Source organism: Cinclus cinclus, chromosome 3, assembly GCF_963662255.1.
Source record: "Cinclus cinclus chromosome 3, bCinCin1.1, whole genome shotgun sequence".
Taxonomy (NCBI): Eukaryota; Metazoa; Chordata; class Aves; order Passeriformes; family Cinclidae; genus Cinclus; species Cinclus cinclus.
The window spans coordinates 116,369,283-116,388,626 of NC_085048.1; the positions used below are offsets into that span (position 1 = coordinate 116,369,283).

At 53.8% G+C, this 19,344-nt stretch overlaps 1 protein-coding gene across 1 annotated transcript; it reads right to left on the bottom strand.

Annotated features, from left to right (window-relative positions):
* Positions 1–3,672: 3,672 nt before the first annotated feature.
* On the bottom strand, positions 3,673–6,887 carry LOC134042313 (visual system homeobox 1-like). The gene is made up of 5 exons (XM_062489504.1): positions 6,494–6,887; positions 6,046–6,124; positions 5,672–5,795; positions 4,563–4,743; positions 3,673–3,938 (listed from the first exon to the last, which is right to left on the bottom strand). Exons 1-5 carry the CDS (start codon positions 6,885–6,887, stop codon positions 3,673–3,675), a joined length of 1,044 nt encoding a protein of 347 aa, XP_062345488.1.
* Between the last annotated feature and the right edge of the window lie 12,457 nt (positions 6,888–19,344).

The window sequence follows — 19,344 nt, forward strand, 5'->3', positions numbered from 1 at the left end:
CGCCCCGGGAGCGCGGCCGGGCCGGGGCGGAGCGCGGGGGCCGCCCCGCCCCGCTGAGCGCGCAGAGCGGCGGCGCAGAGCGGGCCCGGAGCGCGGCGGGGAGGCTGCGCTCGGGGCTTTGATCCCTGCCGTGCTGGCGGCAGCGACACCCAGTGGGGCCGGCCCGGTCCTGCTCGGGTTCCAGCGGGCTGCAGCCAGAGCCTGCGGGAGGTGGGACAGAGGGGGAACGTGGCCAAAAAGGCGGGCGGCGCTTTCGCTGTTCCGCTCGCCCCGCGGCAGCACGGTGCGGGGCCGCCGGGAAACGCCGCTCGGAGCAGAACCGCTGTCCTCGCCAGCGGCTGCCTGAGGAGGTTTTGCGGGCTGAACACGTGCGTCTGGTTGAAAAGAATGGAATTGTGTTGGTGTTAGTGCTGAACTAACCTAGGAAATCATAGAATAGTCTGAGTTGGAAGGGACTCGTAGGATCATCGAAGCCCAGCTTCTGTCCCTGCGCAGGGCAACCCCAGTAATCACAGAGAATGACCGAGAGCATTGTCCAGACGACCCCTTGGACTCTTGTCAGGCTTGATGCTGTGACTGCTTCCCTGGAGGGCCTGTTCCAATGCCCAACCACTCTGTGTGAAGAAACTTTTCCTGATATCCAACCTAAACCTCCCCTGATACATCTTTAGAGCCATTCTCTCGGGTCCTGTCAATGATCACCGCAGACAAAAGATCGTATCTGCCCCTCTGCTCTAACCGCGAGGAAGCTGCAGACTGCGATGGGGTCTCTCCTCAGTCTCCTCCAAGCTGAGCAGACCAAGTGACCTCGGCTGCTCCTCACAAGGCTTCCCCTCCGGACCCTTCACCATCTTCGTAGCCCTCCTTTGGAAGCTCTCTGACAATTTTAATGTCTGTTTTACCTTGCCGTGCCCCCAGGACTCGAAGTGAGGCTGCCCCAGTGCAGAGCAGAGCGGGACAATCCCCTTCCTCAGCCAGCAGGCGATGCTGGACCTGATGCACCCCAGGAAAGGGTCGGCCCTGAAGCAGTCTGGAGAAGGTCAGAGGCTCTGAGCAGCGCCTGTGCCCTCTGCCAGGGACCAGTCCTTGCACCGAGTGCCCGCTGAGGATGCAAGACGGGAGCAACGAAACGCAAACCGCGCAGGATTCTTGTATTCTGCACCCACAGCACACGTCCAGGCACGGCCCTGCGGGGCTCTGTGGGGATAAGGGGAAGGAGCGAGGCTTCCAGTTGCCTCTAGGGCTCCAGCCAGCCTCTTCCCCGCTTTCCTGGGCTGCGCGCCGTGTCCCATCGCCCCGCTCCACACGAGGGAGCGCTCCCAGCCTGCGGCTAGGGAGGATTGGCCAAAACAAAGCGACACGGTTAGATGTTGACATTGCTAAAAGCTGTACGGGTATGGTACCGTGAAGATGCTTCTGCAGATACAGCCCTGCAGCCTTCTCTGCCCTGGCCCCATCACTGGGACACCCCCACTGCTCCCCTGCACCCTCCGGGTGCCCGACAGCCGGCTTCCAGTCTGTGAACAGACCTGCCCATGTGAACACTGGCTTCGAATTTACTGACTTCTCTTGCCTGAGCCACATGGAAGGGACCTCGTGCTTGAGCAAGCCCAGCACCTGTGGCTGAGGGTCCCCCAGGGCTGCCCCTATTGCTGCTCCAAGCAGTGGTGTTGGAGGACGGTGGACTCTTCCCTGCCAGGGTTAGTGCAGGCAGCTGAGAGCCGAGTGACTCCCTACTCCAAGGAGGGCACCAGGAGCTGAGCCTGGCCAGTCACTGCCATCCACCAGCGTCTCTACCCCGCAGTCATTTCCCAGCACATGAGAAGTGCCTTGGGCCAGTAGCCCCCCTCTTGGCTCCTCGTTTTCAGCATGTGGTGAGAGATGGGAGTCCACTAGGCACTACCAGGAGCGAGAATGGTCTGAACCCTGTGCGTGGTGGAACTACAGAGTCTGCCCTTGTAGCACCCGTGGTGGTGACGTGCGTGCTCTCACAGCGCTGCAGCCAGCACAAGGCAAAGAGCCAGGCCATCTGCACGCAGGCAGACCAAAGGGGGGAAAAAAATATAAAAGGATTGCAAGCATCCAGTGCCAGCGTGGCACAGCCCAAATAAAAGGTTTGCAGATGCTGCTCAGGCAGGATTAGGCCTCCAATGTGCTAAGTCTCGGCTCTCAGTGAGCCTAATTGCTGCTGCAATAAGCCCTGGCTGGTCCTTTCCTGAGCCGTGCTCCCCACAGCCCCCCCAGAAAACTTTTTTTTTTTTTTTTTTTTTTTTTGTGCTGCAAAGCTTGTATTTGCCATGCATATGTTAATCCTCCCCTCAGCTGCCTGGTGGGGTCTGGCTGGCTGAGCAAAGGAGGGGAAAGGCTGGAAATCTACACGTGCCACTTACTGCTCTGCTCTTCTCAGGATGTGTTCCCCCACTCTCCCCCTGTCCAGCACAGCCCGTGAGAGCAGCTCAGGCCCAGCAGCAGAGGCAGGACCAGGTGACAGCATCAGTACCTGGCCACACAGTCCCTGAGATGAATTAAGACACTCTCCAAATTGGAATTACTCAGATTTTAATGAAGCCATTTGATAATTTTCTATTATATTTTGGCTGGTAGATGAAACTGGAGGTGTTCCAGGAGAGCTGTCACAGCCTGTGCATGGGCCAGTTCAGCAACTGCCACGAGATGTGTCAAAGGAAGGCATAAATTGCAATACAGAGCATGAAAACCAAAGATACCGCACAATTTTATTTATGGATGTGTAATAAATAAATGGTGGACAAAACAGGAAGAGCCACATTCAAAAATCCAGATTACTAAAGTGCTTTTAGACATAAATATAGGGCAACCAAGAAACAGCTCCGACATCAACACTTGTTACAGACAATTACAAAATATCTTCTTATGTCAATTCACAAAATTGTTTAATTGCTCCAGGGTACTATGGCTTGCTTTTCAAAAAGGTCTGTTCTATCATGCATAGTGTGCCAAGTGACATTCAAGAGAGTACAAAATCATTGCATAAACAAAAACGTCCTTACCCCCTTCTCACAAACATGAGTTAAGGAAGATGCACAGTGTAAATCCAGTGATAAGGCTGCATTGGCAGGCTAGATCCTCAGGGAGCATAAACCTGCCTGTCTGTCAGGTTACACCATCTTGAGGATGAGCCCTACCATGTTTAAAAACACTGCTGCTCCTCGAGGTGAAGGACTGTGTGCTCGGTGTGGAAGCACGCAGGCGCTGCGTTGGGGTCGGAGCGCTTGGAGAAGGTGTCTGTAAACTCCTGCACCATCCTTGCACCTGCGTGCTGGAGGAGGGAGCAACTCCCAGTGTGTTGCTCCTCTTTGTGCTTCTGGCTAGCTGGGGAAGTGGTCCCAGCACGGAGGGGAAGGGGGCTCCTCCCCAGCAGCAATTGGTGCTGGCCACAACGCGCTCCTGTCCTCGCACTGCTCTTGGCCCCACTGGGACCCCTCTGCCACCCTCCACCCTGGCTCTGCTGAGAAGTGAACGGCTTGAAAGTGAGGGGACAAGGGGATGTGTGTGCCCAGTTTTAAAATGCCCTGAATTCAGATAAAAATTCCGTTGTTTGAGAAAAAAAATATATATCTATCAATAAATCAATAAATATTATGGTCTCGCCAGGACGCTGTGGGGTCCGGCCTCCTCCGGGGCAGCCCGAGCTCAGTGGTCCCTGTCGTTCTGCTCTGTGGGGGGGTCCCCGTTGATGTACTGCCTCAGCACACCCCTCTTCTCGTGCTTGGCTGTCCTGGACAGGTCGATGGCTTTGTCCTCTGAGTCTTTTGCAGGCCCAAGCTTGTCGGAGCCCCTCTGGGAACTGGCCTGCGTCCCTTTGAGTTCCTCCTCCTCCTGCTCCACTCGCCAGCCATCTGCCAGCTTCTCTTGGCTCTCTGCCTTCCTGCTTACCTCCATGGACTTTTTGTGCATACCTTGCAGAAGGGAGAGAGCAAAGCCAAGGGTATTGGTTGCTTATTTCTGCCTGGGAGTGCTCAGAATCACCTCCTGCATCACTGCTGCTTCCCTCATCTCTTGCCTGCACCTCGAGGAAAGCTCTCTCTAGCTACCACCCTTTCCCAACCCAGAGCCCTGCCACCTGCTCTCTGCAGCCCGAGGGGACGGCTTGTAGCAAAATTAATCTGTACCTGCCCTGTAGTAGGGAAGGCTTACAGGGAGAGGTGTGCTATATTGACCCATTCCAACCCAGATTTTGATTGTGTGCGAGCAGAGGGTAGGTCTGAGGTAGCTCTGAGGAATCTCCAGTTTAGGGGTGGGTGACAGCGACTTCTTTGATGCCTTGCACCTCCCATGCTGCCTGCTAGCACTGCAGAGTGATGCCCACCCATGTGCAGGCACCTGTCTGACACAGCAGTAACAGGTTTCCCTTTCCCTAGCTGTTCTTTGCAAGAGGAACTGGAAAACCCAGGGCGCCTGGCAGCCTGCGTACAGCTCAGAGCTGCGGAGGCCCCATTCCTTTCTGTAAAAAGGCAAGGGGCAGCCATATGAAAGAAGCTGAGCCCTGATTCCCCCCAGCAGCACCCCAAGTTCCCACTCACCCAGCAGCCACGGGGCGCAGGATCCCACCAGGCCACTCTTGGCGGAGTTGATGATGGACTCGGGCAGAGGGATGGAATGCCTCACCATGGCCCCGTAGAGGCCGTACTCGGCCATCACGCTGCTCCGGCCCCAGCACTTCTCCCGCTTCCGCCACTTGGCTCTTCGGTTCTGAAACCAAACCTTCAGGGGTAACAGCCAGGAGAGCACGGAGGGGTGGGGTTGGGGAGGAGACAGCCCCCGTGGTGGCCGGGTGTCCAGGGCCCATCGGGAACGGGGCGGGGAGGAATGTCCATCCAGGGCAAAGGGTCAGCCGTGGGGGTGCGTGGAGGGGTGGGGTGTGCAGACACGGGGTGCGGACACGCAGGTGGCACCACAGGGCAGCCAGGGCAGCGTGTGGGGAAGGGTGTGAGGGAGGGAACACACGTGGGTGTCAGAGAGGGGAGGAAGGGGGGGAGAGGGAGCACATGTTAACAAGAGGCTGATCGTGACACAGGAAGGCGATCCCAGCCAAAGTCACCCTACGCTGCTCTGCCTGGCCCCGCAGTGCCTCCCTGCCTGATCCACAAAGCACCAACGTCTCCAGAAAAAAGGCTCCATAGTGCGGTGATCAATCATGAGAGAAGGTTCTCAGGTCCCTCTTCCCACCCCACTCCTGCATTTGAAGGTTTGAGGGGTGTAAATACATCCAGGCTGCTGCCCAGACCACCACCTCATTCTTACGCCACATGAACTGCTCCACAGGGGAGCAGGATCAGGCCCTAAAATGCCACGTGTCCCTCAAAAGGGCAAGCCAGTGAGCAAGCTCCTGTGTCACAGCTTGGCCCAGCAGCTCCGAATTGCTCCCAGCTCCTGCCTGAGTGGGAGGGTAGAGCCAAGCTGCCAGCAGTAAGCAACTGCTGGGGCCAGCTCAGTCCCCTGGTTCTGCATGTCCATTTGGAAGCTGTTGGATGCCAGCAGGCAGAAGCTGAGCCTCCCCCAGGCGCCCTGCAGCGTTTCAGTACCACCACGTTCCCACCACCTGCATTCACTGCCACAGAGCAGAGGAGAGGGCCGGATGCTGGCAGCACGCAGACTCTAAGGAAGAGAGAGGACCGCTGCAGCCACCTACCTGTATCCTGTCCTCCGGCAGCTCCGTCTTCACAGCCAGCATCTCCCGGGCATAGACGTCGGGATAGTGCGCTTCATTGAAAGCTTTCTCCAGCTCCTCCAGCTGGTGAGCTGTGAACACAGTCCTGCCAAGAGGAGAGAGCGTTCTGTCACATCGTCCGAACCCTTGGGCAAAGAGCGAGGCTGGCAGCCCCCAACAGGCTGAGGTTTTCCTCCGGAAAATCCTCCCCCCACCCCAGCAGCAGCCCTCCTTTCCCTCCCTTTATGCCCCTTGGGGATACCGACCGCCCCAGCCTGAGGATGAGAGGAACAGCGGGAGGATGGTGGCAGCAGCGAGGAGGTGAGAACGGGGAGAGCCTGGCTCCCGGGCGCTACCTGTGCCGGCGTTTCTTCCTCTTGATCTGGGAGGTGGACATCTTCAGGTCGCTGGCGTCCCCAGACAGGCTGTCCTCATCTGGCAGCAGCATGCGGGAGGGGAAGAGTCACGTTCCCGTCGAGAGCGGGACAACCGAACCCAGCTCCCCAAACAGGGTTCCAGCCGCCCGCGGAGAGCGGGCCCGGGGCAGGGAGGGGTCCCCTCCCACGGCTGAGCCCGAGGAGCCGCACCGGTGATGCCATCCCCGGGCAGGGGGTGGGAGCCCGGAGCACTTCCCGGAGGGTCGAAGGCTCGGCATCCCGGCGGGACGGGCGGCACGGGAGCCGATCGCGCACCGGCGGGAGGATGCTGGCCGAGGCCGCAGGTGCGAGGCAGCCCCGGCAGCGGCTCCGGACGAAGGTCCCCGTGCGCGCCTGAAAGGCCACCCCCGACCCCGACCCCGCTCACCGGAGATGTTCTCCTTGTGGCGGCGGGCGGCGGGCGGCGGCCCGGGAGGCGGGCGGGGGCCGCGGGCGGGCAGGAGCGGCAGCGGGGCGGGCAGCAGGCACGGGGCGCCCGGTCCCCCCAGGCTGCACAGCAGCCCCAGCCCCAGCCCCAGCGCCCCGCCGCCCTCGTAGCCACCGGCGGTGGCGGCCGGGGGGGGCCCGGGGGGCGGCTGCAGCTCGGCTTCCAGCCCCAGCAGGTCGGTGATGGCGAAGCCCTTGGCCCGCAGCCCCGCGCCTCCCGGCCGCGCCGCCGCCCCGGGTGTCACCGGCGGTGTCACCGGCGCTGTCACCGGCACGGGCACCGCCACCGGCCCCGCCGCCGCGCGTCCCCCCGACGGCTCCGCCCGGCCCGGCATCGCCGCCGCCGCCTGGCCCGGCCACCGCCGCCCGCCGCCCTTTTTATCGTCCCGCCGCCGGTGCCGGCTCCAATCACACTCCAGACCGGCGGGGGGGGCGCTCCCAATCCCCGGATTAGCGGTCCCTGTCCCCCCCCCCCCCCCTCCCTCCCGCACCGGCCCCGCGCCCCTCCCCCGGCCCTCCCAGGTCACCGCCCGGCCCCCACCGCCCCCTCTCGCCGTCCCTCCCTCTCTCTTTCTCTCTCTCTCTCTCTCTCTCTCCCCACCTCCGTTCCCCTCGGCCCCCTCCCCTCGGTCCTCGCCACCCCCCCGGATCCCCTGCGGTTTCGCTCAGATCGTCTCCGGGACCCCCTCTCAGTACCTGTCCTGCCCCGGCCCGGTCACCCTGTTCCCCATCATCCCCAATACATCCCACTCACATCCCTTTGGGTTCCTTCTCCGGGTTTCCTCCCAGGAACCCCCTGCTGTGTCCCTATATCCCCTCTTCCAGTGCCCGACAATGCAACTCCCCAGTACCCCCATTCCAGCCCAAGCCCTACATCCCAGGTGGGACATCCCACTGGGCTCAGCACCCTAGAGACGGGCATGGGAATAGGCAGGGGCTGCTGGGCAGGACCTGATCCCAGGTGTCTTGTCACCGGGGCCGGGGCCACCTCGAGGTGCCTGGCCTCTGTGCTTCCTTTTGCTCCCAGATTCTTGCACCTGGCCTGCAATTTTTTTCCCCCTTCCCTTCATCTGTTGATGGAAATGATTTACAACCGGCTTACACGGGCTGCCTGATCCAGGCCTTCATTGGACAGTCAGATTAACCGAGGGTCCTTCTGATAAAGATAATTACAAGGGGACTCCGCATTAACTTTGCATTATTAAAGAAAGACCCAAATCTCCCATCGCAAGCTGTTCCCGGGATTAGCAGAACAATAACTTTCATTTAGGATAATTGCCGTGGCCGGCGCTGGGGGCTGGCGGGGGGACCCTCTGGACCATCATCGTGCTTCTCACCAAGAAAGGCAAAGGGGTGTGAGGGGAATGGGAGGTGTGGGAGTGTGGTCGCAATTCCCAAGCCACCAATTCGGGATACTCAGGGTGTGCTCAGGACGAAGGGATGCTTGGGGCATCCCCACCCAGGGCTGCCCCCTGCCCAGGTACGGAGCACCCCGGGATCCCCTTGGGCATCTTCTCTTCTCCAGGGTGGTTTTGCTGCAGTTTTGCTGGAATAGGAGACTTTCACTGCTAGGCAGGGAGGATCTGCCACAGTAATTAGAAGTCATAATCCGGCCACCACCCACAACAAATTTCCTGTTCGAGCAGATATTAGTGGTTAAAACCCTAATTTTTGATGTTGTCCCAGAATCAGCTTGATTTCAGCAGTTTACATTGAGGCTGAGCTGTTGGGAGAGATGATGAAGCCTTAAATATGCATATGGCCTAGGCATTTGGAAAGTTTGGGGATAAAGCATGTATAATTGCTCCTAATCAGTTTATGAAACATAAAAGCTCAAACCCAAGAGAAAGCCGATAGATGCAGAAATGGAAATAGAGATTAAATCTCCCCATGCTGGCAAGGTGGCCTGGATATGGCGCTGCTGCCCAGGGCGAGGGTGACCGAGGCTGTGCCCTGGGGGATGGGGACACACCCGCTCCACGGACAGGACGGTGGGATGGGGTGTGGGGACACTCCCGCTGCCACCCCCAGCTCCCCCAGCCCTGGTGAAGACGGGCATCTCCACCAGTCCTTTGGACAATAAATCAGTTAAAGGATATCTTGATATACGCTCATCAGATAGGATTAGCTGGGATTAGACTAATCAGTAAATGTTTCTCTGCTCATTATTTTCTAAGGAAGATTTTCAGCCGATTCTCCGACGCCGAAAGATTATTAATCGCTTAAAGAGCAGAACATCAAACATCGCCCCTTGCTCTAATTTCCCTGGGGTTTGCCCCCCTCCCTCTCCATGGGCAGGGTGCCTGTGCCAGCCGGCCCAGCAGCCTCAAGGTGCCCCAGCAGGCAGAATCCCCATGGGGCTCTACCAGAACAGCCCAAGGCCACAGGACCCCGGCCTCGGTGCAGTCCCATGTCCCAGGGTGCAGCTGCTGCTGGAGCGCTCCCATCCCTGCTGCAATTTGCAGGACTAGGGACTCAGCAAGGTGGGACAGTCCCCAAGTTGCCCCCTCCTCCCCATGGCTGCTCCACCAGCAGGTCAGACCTGCAGGATGCCCTGCCACGACCTGTGGGATGGAGGGCACGCATGATGGGATGGATGCCTGGAGCTGTCCAGCTCAGACACCGGAAACAAGCCTTGCAAGTCCTTAGGGGATTACGGACGTGTGCAGCATTTTGGCAGACCCCCCTCAGCTGGTGATAACTCCAGAGACAGCATTTGGAGGGGTTTTGGAGTCCCTCTTCACCATAGGGCTCAGGGAAAGCCCCAGAAGGATGTTCACTCACCCTGCAACCACCTGCTGTAGCAATGAGGAGGGGGCAGCAAGGAGAAGGTATTGAAGGGCCTGGTTTAGGGGATTAGTAATGGGATAAGACAGCTTTCACCTCCCTGGTTTAGATATGAATCAGGTCAATAATAAAGGACCATCTGACAGTTTCAGGCAGCTCAGGGTGGAAGAGGCTCCTGTGCCCCAGGCTGGATGGAGAACCCATCTCCAAAAGCACAGCTCTTACCGCACACCCATGTATTGTACCTGCACCAGCAGTCACAGCCCAGTACTCCTCCCCAGCTCCACACCCCACACCTGCATCAGCTCCTGGCACACCAGCACAGGAGCAGGTTGGAGCCTGCTCTATAGGGAAGATGCTGGCACCACAGCCCTTGGGCACCTGCTGTGTAGGGCAAGCTCAGCCAGCCCATTGGTGGCCACGGTGGGCCTTGCACAGGTGCAGGGTGACCCAGAGGCAGAGTGCAGCAGGGTGAGCAGCCAGCTGATGGCAACACAGGCAATTTGGCAAGGGTGGGAACCTCAGCATAGAAAAAGCCCTTTTCTTCTACCTCTGTTGTGGATTGTGTGCGCGCTCCTGGCCAGTTAGGAACAGGTAAATGTGGTGGCCAAGCACCACCCATTTTGGGGTGATGGATTTTCAGAGGCAGGCAGTGTGAACAGGTTCAATGAATCAGGGAACCTGTGTTCCCTAGGCTGTCAGGCTGTGGGAAGTGTTTTGTTTGCAGCTCTGGATGTGGGTGAAGCAGAGGGTTTGCAGGATGAGCGCAGCCACAGCTGGCCACGCACCACCTGCTCAACGCTGTAGCACTGCCAGCCCAGCTTACTGCAAGTGTTGTCAGCCCTAATTTGGCACGGGGGCCCTTTCCATGTCCCACTCCACACACCCCAGAGACATCCCTTCTAATTCCTCTGCACAGATTTCTGTCTTAAGGCATTTGCCTTTGATTAAAACCAGAAGAGCAGTCACGGTTTAAGTGGAGTTTAAGAGCAAACCATGTGCCGCTGCACAGGGTGCTCACATCTGGAGTGTCACAGATTTAATCAAACTGCTGGGAAGTGCCGCACGCAGACAGCTGTCACAGCAGCCTGGAGCCCATCTCCTGATTAATTCCTAGTCAACACAGGGCAAACAAATGGCCATCAAGGTGCTACACCTACAACATCAACTGCAAGCATTGCTGGCAGTCAGTGAGCAGAGCTCACCATGTGTGTCTCCAAGGAGCTATAGGTGATGTAGCCCATGGAAAGTGCTGGTCCTGCTCCTAGGGAGGAGGCTGGGGCTTGTTCCAGAGGTGTATGCCTGGGAACAGGAGGGACAGAGTGCTCAGGAAGAAACCCAGATGGAGTAGGCACAACAGTGGTAGCCCTGATTTCTGGTTGCTCCTTCAGTTGCTGCTTTTTGCTTCCCCTCCTTCTTGCTTCTGCCAAACTTGTTGCTTTCTAGTACCATTTATCTGCCCACCTCACATTCCCCGTGGGCAACCCCCTCTTGTCCTATACAGGATGTGTGAGCTGGGACACAGCTCTCCCTGGAGATGCTCTGCCTGGTGCTACCCAGGGCCTGGCACCTGACAAAGGTTCTGGGCGAGCTCCGCTGCCACAGCATTAAGCAAAATCTGGGCAATGGCAAAACAGGTCAGGCCCAGACTCGGTTCTCCTTGGTGCTCATTCACAGCTCATTAAAGCTAATTGAAATGACTACCAAAGCTGGGTCTATGTGGGTGTTTGGAAGCTCTGGGCACAAGGCACAACTAGGCTGGGAATATCCAACTGTGAGGAGCCCCAAACTAGCTGATGGACTGTCCACTCCAATTAGCCCCACAAAGGAGCTATTATTCCTTTGCACTATGCTTGTCTGATTACTTTATCTTATTATTTTTTGATCATTCCTCCAAAATGTGCTAATTAAACAGAAATCATCAAGTCAATTAGAGAAACACTCATTAAAGCTGAAAAGAAAAGAAAGTATCAGCAGAAGAAAAACGGCTGTGAGGGTCCCAAACACACACAATAGCTGCCACAATCATTAAATCAGCAACTCCCAAAAGAGGGGAAGACATTGTCCCACTCTGGTCTGTGCCCTGCAAATGAAACTTCCTAAGCAATGGAATCAGATGACTTTCCTTTCCTTTCCTTTCCTTTCCTTTCCTTTCCTTTCCTTTCCTTTCCTTTCCTTTCCTTTCCTTTCCTTTCCTTTCCTTTCCTTTCCTTTCCTTTCCTTTCCTTTCCTTTCCTTTCCTTTCCTTTCCTTTCCTTTCCCTTTCCCTTTCCCTTTCCCTTTCCCTTTCCCTTTCCCTTTCCCTTCTCTCCCCCAGGCAGACTCTTCACTTTCATGCCCAGCACCTCACCAAGCAGAAAACTTCCAGAATAATGCTTCCCTTCTCACCTTCACTCCCCTGGCATGGAAGAAACACACAGGAAAATCCAGGGAAACATGTTAACCAGTGATTTCAGTGAGTAAAGAAAGGGAGATCACAGTTTGTTCCGGCCCCAGGGTGGCAGAGCATCCAGCTCAGCTCTGGTGCTGCCCAGCCTTTGCATTTCCAAACCAGTTCAGCCATGCCTAATCACAGGCGCTGTGCTCTGAGACCTAACAGAAGCACTTCTCCTTTAATTAATCTCCAAGTTTGCTATCTGAGTGATGTGCCATATGGTATTGATTTTTCAGCTTGGTATGACAGCACTTGCCATGAAAGAAACTAACCTAATTAAAGCAGGGGACACCAGCACACAGGCAACTACTCTCACTCTTCCCCACAATACGGCTTCCCAGATCAGCTCTCCTGAGTGCTAACAGGTGCTGAAATGGGGCACCTCTACTTGCAGGAGAATTCAGAGGTCTTGGTTGCATGCAAAGAGGTCCAGATCCCTTTCTTAGCACTGGTCTGGGCTTGCTCTGACAAATGGCACCTGGGCTTTCCCAGCTATCTCCACTCTGGAGCTGAGCAGGGATATTTTGAAGCAAGCCTTCCCAACACATACAATTTATTTTCAGGAAGACCAGCTAAGTCATTAATGAGTTTCACAGTGTCTCCCCTCTCCCTAGGAGGGAATATTCATAAGTGTTAACAGCTGGACTCCTAAGAGACCTAAACTGGGGTCTTTTAGCTGAAGACTGATGTGGCAGTCTCACAAATCCCATCAGACCTGACATAAGCAAATGACCCTTTACCCAGGCTATGTTGCCCCAAATAGATCATTTAAAGGACCTATAGAAATAAGAGAAAAATAACATAAATATATTCATGTGCATGGATTCTCCTTCTCAGAAGAGTGAAGCCACATGTGCTTGCCTGTCTCATCTTTGTAGGCAACCACATTATTTGGTGTGAGAAATACAGATAGTGTTCCTGTAGCTCACTTTACCCATTTTACTTGACCCTGCAGGAAAGCTAGGGATGTGTTTTCTGTGCTCTGACACTGCATTATGCAATTTTCTTTTTTTCTTTTGTATGCAGAAAGGGCATCTTTCAACACGTGGGGACTTCCCCTTCCTGGTTGTCCTTTCATAGCTCAGCCTTGCTCTCACCAGTGTCACTCCTACACCTTCTTCTCCTCTGTTCTCTTACACTGGCAGCACTGAGTTGTAAAACTTGCAAAATTTTCTTGTAGGACTAATATTTTCTACAGCAAAGGACAGATTTTAGCACAGAGGACTTTCCAGCTTTTCTACCAGCTCCTGGGTCTTGCTTTCACAGGATTCCTCTAATATAGTCAAGGTGGGCCTTGATGCCAAAAGGGAACCTACTGTATAAAATGAACAGATTGAATGTTGCTGAAAATGAATAATTATTTAATCATCTCAAACAGGACTTACTGTTTGTATTATTGGTATTGTTACTCTCTGGGAAAAAGAGGAGGAAGGAAAATAGTAAGAGGGAGAAATAAATGTCTCCTTTGTGGGATTGTTGTCTGCAGTCTTCCCTTTTGGCTTGAGGTTACGATGGATTTTGAAGGCAGGACAAATGCATTTTTTTCCTATTTGGAAATTGCAGTGAAGGCTCTAATTTCCTGTTGTTTGATACCTCAAAAGTTTACACCTTCTACAGGGAAAAGATGACTGGCCACCAGTTTCCTTCCACATCCCCCAGCTCAGCCTCCTTTGCAGCTCCTGCAGACCTCTTCCCCCAAAGCACTCCCCAGACTCCTGAGAGGTGAACACTCAGCAGTGACAGCAGAAACCCTGGGCAATACCCTTCCCTCTGCTCTTGTCTGCCCAGGGCAGGAAACCTGTGCCATGGTCCCATTTTGGGGCCATCCTGTGAAGGATGCACAGACAAGCAGGTTAGCTGCATCTCCTCTCCTGGCTGGGAGCCCATGATCCATCCTTCCCTCTCTTTTTAAGTGACCTCCCCTTTGTTTCTTTAGCTCACAGGAGGAGATGTAACAAAGAGCCCCACGGTCCTGCACAGTGCCTGAGTGTTCATTTGTTGGGCAAAGCAGTCCTTTTGGCTGGGGGAAGCCTTGAGAGTGCAGCTGAGCTGTGTGGCAGGCTGTGGGGCAGCCATCCCCAGGGGCAACCTGAGAAAAGAGGCAATTAGCCAGCCCCTCACCAGCACAGCAGGGGCGGTTCAAGGGGAAAGAAAAGCCGAGCCCTGGTGGTAATGACATTTTTCCACTTGGGTAAATGCATTGATCTGTGACAAACAATCCCAGGCTGTGCCTCTGGCTGTGGTGCAGAGAAGGAAAGGATGGGAGAGCTTCCCCGTGCCAGATGTTCAAGGCAGAAGTTTTCTGGATTCCCTGCACTTAGCTGAACATCCGTGAAGGACGAGTACCTGAGCATGTGTCCCCAGACCCTGCTGAAACCACAGGTCCTGCCCAGGGCCACATTTCCCAGCAGGTGCCAGGAGCTCCTCCTTAAAGGCAAGTGTGATGCAGGTGAGCCTCATCCACAGTCCCATCCCACATCCTCAGAAAGTCCTGCAGAGCAGACAAGAAAGGTACAGAAGACTCAAGTAAAGCTTCCTAACAGAGCTACCCTGGGTAAACTACCTACCCATGGAGGCTAAAACAGCAGTGAATCTGCTCCTGTCCCTGACACCCTAACTCACCACGTTAGTTTCCTTTTACCTACTCCTTGCAGGGTGGTGACAGCAGGCTGATCCCATACTTGTAGAGCACCTGAGGTAACACAGCATTTCTGTAACACCCCAAACTACGCCTGAGTTGGGGCATCTCTCCCAGCACAATTCCTCTAGGAAAAGCCCAATCCATAAAGGATGAACACTGGCAGACATGGACCTCTTCTTTGCTTGGAGCAGTTCCTTCTACTTCCCCGCTTTCCAAATTGCCAGGTGATCACATGTAAGTACCACTACTCAGACAGAAGTGGTGGGATGTTCCAGGCACAATCATACACCCTCTGGACTGGGCATCATGAGTGTCTGAGAGGAAACATATAGGAGTGTGTTATTAGTGTCTCGTCATGGAATGGACAAAGTGGTTTAGGAGAGCACAGGGCAAGGCACACATCCTGTCCGAAAGAGCTTAACTTCTAAGCTTTAATCAGAAGAATTAGGGCTTTACTTTGGCTCGAATTTAATCAGAATGAATAGCAGAGATGGTCCTGCCATTTCGTAGGCAGGGTGCTATCTGCTCAGGACATTCCCTCCTGCCTCACATCAGCCAGGCTGCACCCCTGGGTGAACAGGATCTGACTCTGGTGACGGGCACAGCTAACCTTGGAATGCCTCAGGTAGCAAGAAATCCCTGCTGGCTCTGGGGGTGCTTCCCAGGCTGACTTTGCCCTCCTGTTGGAGCTTTGACCTTAGCCGAGCCCTCCTGGGGCTGCCCGAGGTGTCAGGCACCTGGATGCACCTGCACACGTGCAGTGGCAGCTCCAGCAATTCTCCCACACCTCTGCTCACTCAGCACTCTCCTTTGGGCCAGAGCCATCAGGGAACAGCCCTGGATCGTGCCTGTATTGCCAGCTGGACTGGAGCCTGGGACCTGCTTTAGCCCAGCTCCCACCGCGCGTGCAGTGGCACGGCCGGGCCATGGGTGGAGCGGGGTTGAACCAGATTTCCCAGCAGCAAGGGCGAGCATGAAGGAAGGAGATTTGTTCTGTTCCTGGCAGGCCTCTCCACTCGTCACACGGGGCTTGCAGATGCTTTGACAGGGCAGGACATGTGCACAGGGAAAGGACCTGGGGCTAAATGCAAGGTGGGCATTGCTCTTTCCCCCATCTCAGCACCTGCCTCACCCACCACATCACCATGGGATCACTCCTCCTTCATTTTTAGCTGCAAAATTGCACTTTTGATTGGCATTTCACCTGGCAAGCTCAAAGTAAAGGCAAAGAGCTTCCTTAGAAACTGTGGCTAGTTAAAGTAAACCACACCATCCTCTGCTCAGAGCTGCCATGGTCAGAGGCTTTTTGTTGCTTAGCTTTTTCCCACCCTGCTTTTTTTGACACTCTCTTCTGTTCTCTTTTGCAGGCACATCCCTCATTGCAAAGCCAAACCCCAGCTGCCCTGGGCTCTGTGCCATCCTGCCACTTTCTTCCCTGGCTGAAACAAATTCCTGACCATGGCAGCAGGCAAGTATCAGGCATACATACTGGATGTAACCCTCATCCTAGCTCCTCTCACTCCTTGCTGCATTTCCAGCTCACAGAAGTGGCTTGGATCTTCCTGGGCAAAATCTAATCAGGTCTGTGTAAAAACAAAACAGAGTGGGAAAGAAAAGCCCCGACCATATTTTTAAATAATACCAAAAAGCTGTAAGTATGTGGTCGGCCTGTTTGTTCTTACTGCATGGGATCAGCCTGATTATTCAGGGATTCATTTTTATTTCTGAGTTTTATTTTTTCTCATTCAACAGCTGCACATTAATAAAAACTCCATTTATTGGAGGATTTGGCTGGGATTGCTATAATAAAATAGAAGGATTTGTGCCGGGCACTAAAAGAACTCTCTGCAAAAAAAGTAGTGTTTTTCCTGTGATTAGGAGCACCAGAACATATTGTTTTGCTGTGTAGCACCATCACTGCCAAGGGTGGTGACAGATGTCTTGTGTTAATGTTGAATGATTAAATGCCATTTCTGAAGCCACTCCCTATCTGTGTAGCACGGTGCTACTTCACCCACACAATCTGCCTTCAATCTGTTCCCTTTGCTGACAGCATCCCACCCTGCTGCCTGCCATGGAACCCTCCATCACCACCCCACTGCACGCTGTGCCCCAGAGGCAGCTGTGTCCAGCCAGTGTCAGGAACATCAGCCTTCCTGTTGCCCTGTCAGGGCAACTCAGAAGCAGAGGATGCAGCCAGTGGAAACAGAAAGACAAGTACAGCTCTTGGGCTTCTCATCCTGCCATGGTGTCCCTCACCCACATCAAGAGTGAGGGCAAGTTTGGTGGGAAACCTGAGGCCAGCCCAAGAGGTCACTATTTTCAGCTCTAACTCTGCTAAAAGAGGTGATATATTCCTGCACACTTGCCTCTCTTCTATACAAAGGCCACTGCTTGTCATTTGTGACCAGTGCCTTTGAGCAAGGCAGAGAGCATCCCACCTGTGGGTAGCTACAGAGTCATATCCAGCTGCCCTAGAGCTTCCACAAGCCCTCTAGCACTGACTTTTTTTGCTTTCCACTGTCCTCAACCCACCTTGTTCTACTCTCTTACTCTCATAAACCACTACTGCCCACAGACTGCATCCCACTCTGCCCAAAACCAGGTAGCTAAATCAGCTCTGTGAAGAAAGAGCCTCTTCCCAGAAGAAGAAGATGGGCAGACCAGCAGCAATGCAGAAGTGTTGGCTCGCTGCTGTCCACCTGAAATTTTGCGATTTTCCTTTTCTAAAAGCCTGCTCTGGTCTCAGCAAACACGCACAGAAACACCCTGAGAGAATCACGCACACGTGCACACACGCAGGTGCATGATCAGGACACCTGTATCCTCTGGAAGAGCGTTGTTTTCACAAAACCATCATCTGTTTGGCATCTTTTGCAATGACCTGATGCACAGACAAGTTGTGCGCATCGCTTCCAACCCCCCCCACCCCACACACACACACAAAGGAGGCATCTGAGTCCCAGCACCACACAGATGACATATAAGGTTGTTTCCCCAAACAGAGCTGATGTGGTAAAGGGAGGAGCTGTTCGAGGAAAATCTGGCTGCTCACCTGCATTCCCACATGTTGCTACGAGTCCTGTCAGTCAAGGAAAGGAAGCATGGTAGGGGAGAATTTCGGCATGAAGGTGTTAAAGAGGGGGGTGTCCCTGCAGAAAGCCCAACCAAGGTGATGCTGCTGCATCCGCTCACACCACCTAAACAGCGCCTTCTCCCCTCCCCTGTTCACCTCTCTCCATGCATCCCGTGGATTTGGGGGTGATGTCAAGTGCCACTGAAGATGTCATCCCCCAGCTGCAGCGACCTGGCTGCACAAGGGAGCTCTTCTGCAGGGATTGAGGAGGGGGGAGCCCAAGGAGGTGCCAAACAGCAAGAGGCTCAAATTGCCTTATTTCTACCACCTCTCCTCCAAAAAAAAATATGAAGCCCTGCTGTCACTTGTTAATCCATCAGCCTGACAGGTCAAGTAAAAGCAGGTTGCCCACTTGCTTTCACTTCTCCCCCAACTTAATCTCTGTGCTAAATTACAAGTTGATAATGGGTTACCATTAATTATTGATTTTCCAGATAATACTTGTTAAAGTAGAATTAACGCTATTGTTTCTGAACAAATACTGCCCAAATACTGTGTTTAGTGGGCTTGTAATCAGCTTTACCCACTTCTCCTCTAATCTGATTGAAACAGATTTCCTACCAAATCTTTTTTATCATTTCGTTGATATTAAAAGGTCACATATTTATGCCTGCCCAGAAGTTTAATTTAAGTTACTGCAATTGATTATCATGACGTATTCATGCTCAAACAGCAGAGTGCTGATGGAGGTGCTTTAATTTAGAGTGGGAATGAAGAAGCAGAGAGAAACTGCGAGGAGGAACACTTTCTGTGGCATTCTGTGAGTGATGTTAGGCACTGTACATTTTAGCTTATTTTCCCAAGCCCTATATTATGATTCTGTTCATCATAATGCCTTTTGACCTGCTGCATTTACTCTATCATAATTATCCTTTAATACTCTTATAAATGAACTTTTAGCTTATCTTCTGTTAATTCTCAGAACAAGCAAAGCACACACGTAACAAACAAAGCCATCGAAATAAAGTGTTTAACCCTTGTGGTGGCTTTCCATGATTATTCAAAGGTGGGCAGTGTGTTTAAGAGGTATGTGGCATAATTACACTTTCTCTCACAAGGTACAGAATGTGTCATGGCATTTCAAGCCCTCTTCAAGCCAAGCCCCACTGAACAAATCTACGAAAAGAAAAAGCAATGAATTTAAAGCAAAACAAAAGTAGTTGGCAGGAGTAACACAGCTCAGTCTGGGATTTCTCCAGTGTTTGGGCAGCCCCCTAACCTGAAAGGCACACAGAACCTGAGATGAGCTAGTTAGGAAGAGGAGGTGGAGGCAACTTGTCTCAAGCACATGAGAGGCTTCAGTTTGATTTCCAGCTTAGCCATGAGTTGTCAGTGATCTCTTGGACAACTGGCTCTTTAGGACATAGAGGACATGGAGACCCCTGCCAGGTCTGTCCTGTGTTCCTGGACATTGGAGCAGAGAGGGTTTATCCACAATACAGCCACAGTACTAAACACTATAACATCTCCCACCTTGTTTCTCCTCCATGCTCAAGCCACGTTGGGAAATGGGAATGCACCAGCTTGTTCCATTTCTGTGTTGCAGAGTATGGCAAGTGAACACACCTCAGCAACGGTCTCCACAAAGGTTTCTGTACACAGAAATATTTCAGCAATGCAAAAAAGCACAGGACCAACACTGGTTTGCATTATAGCTGGGTGCAGGTGAGACCTAGCTGGAGACGTCATCCAGTAAGGACAAAACTCTCCCAGTGCCTTGGACACCTGCCACTGATCCAGCATGTCAAACTCCCACAAACTCCTGCAGGTGGCAAAACTGTAACCCCTCTCTGC

Excerpts from the sequence above, each read along its gene's own strand:
- LOC134042313 (XM_062489504.1), bottom strand. The coding sequence starts at position 6,887 with ATGCCGGGCCGGGCGGAGCCGTCGGGGGGACGCGCGGCGGCGGGGCCG. Across the intron at positions 5,796-6,045 it reads AGGAAGAAACGCCGGCACAG|GACTGTGTTCACAGCTCACC; the intron begins GTAGCGCCCGGG and ends TCCTCTTGGCAG. Across the intron at positions 3,939-4,562 it reads CTGCGCCCCGTGGCTGCTGG|GTATGCACAAAAAGTCCATG; the intron begins GTGAGTGGGAAC and ends CCCTTCTGCAAG.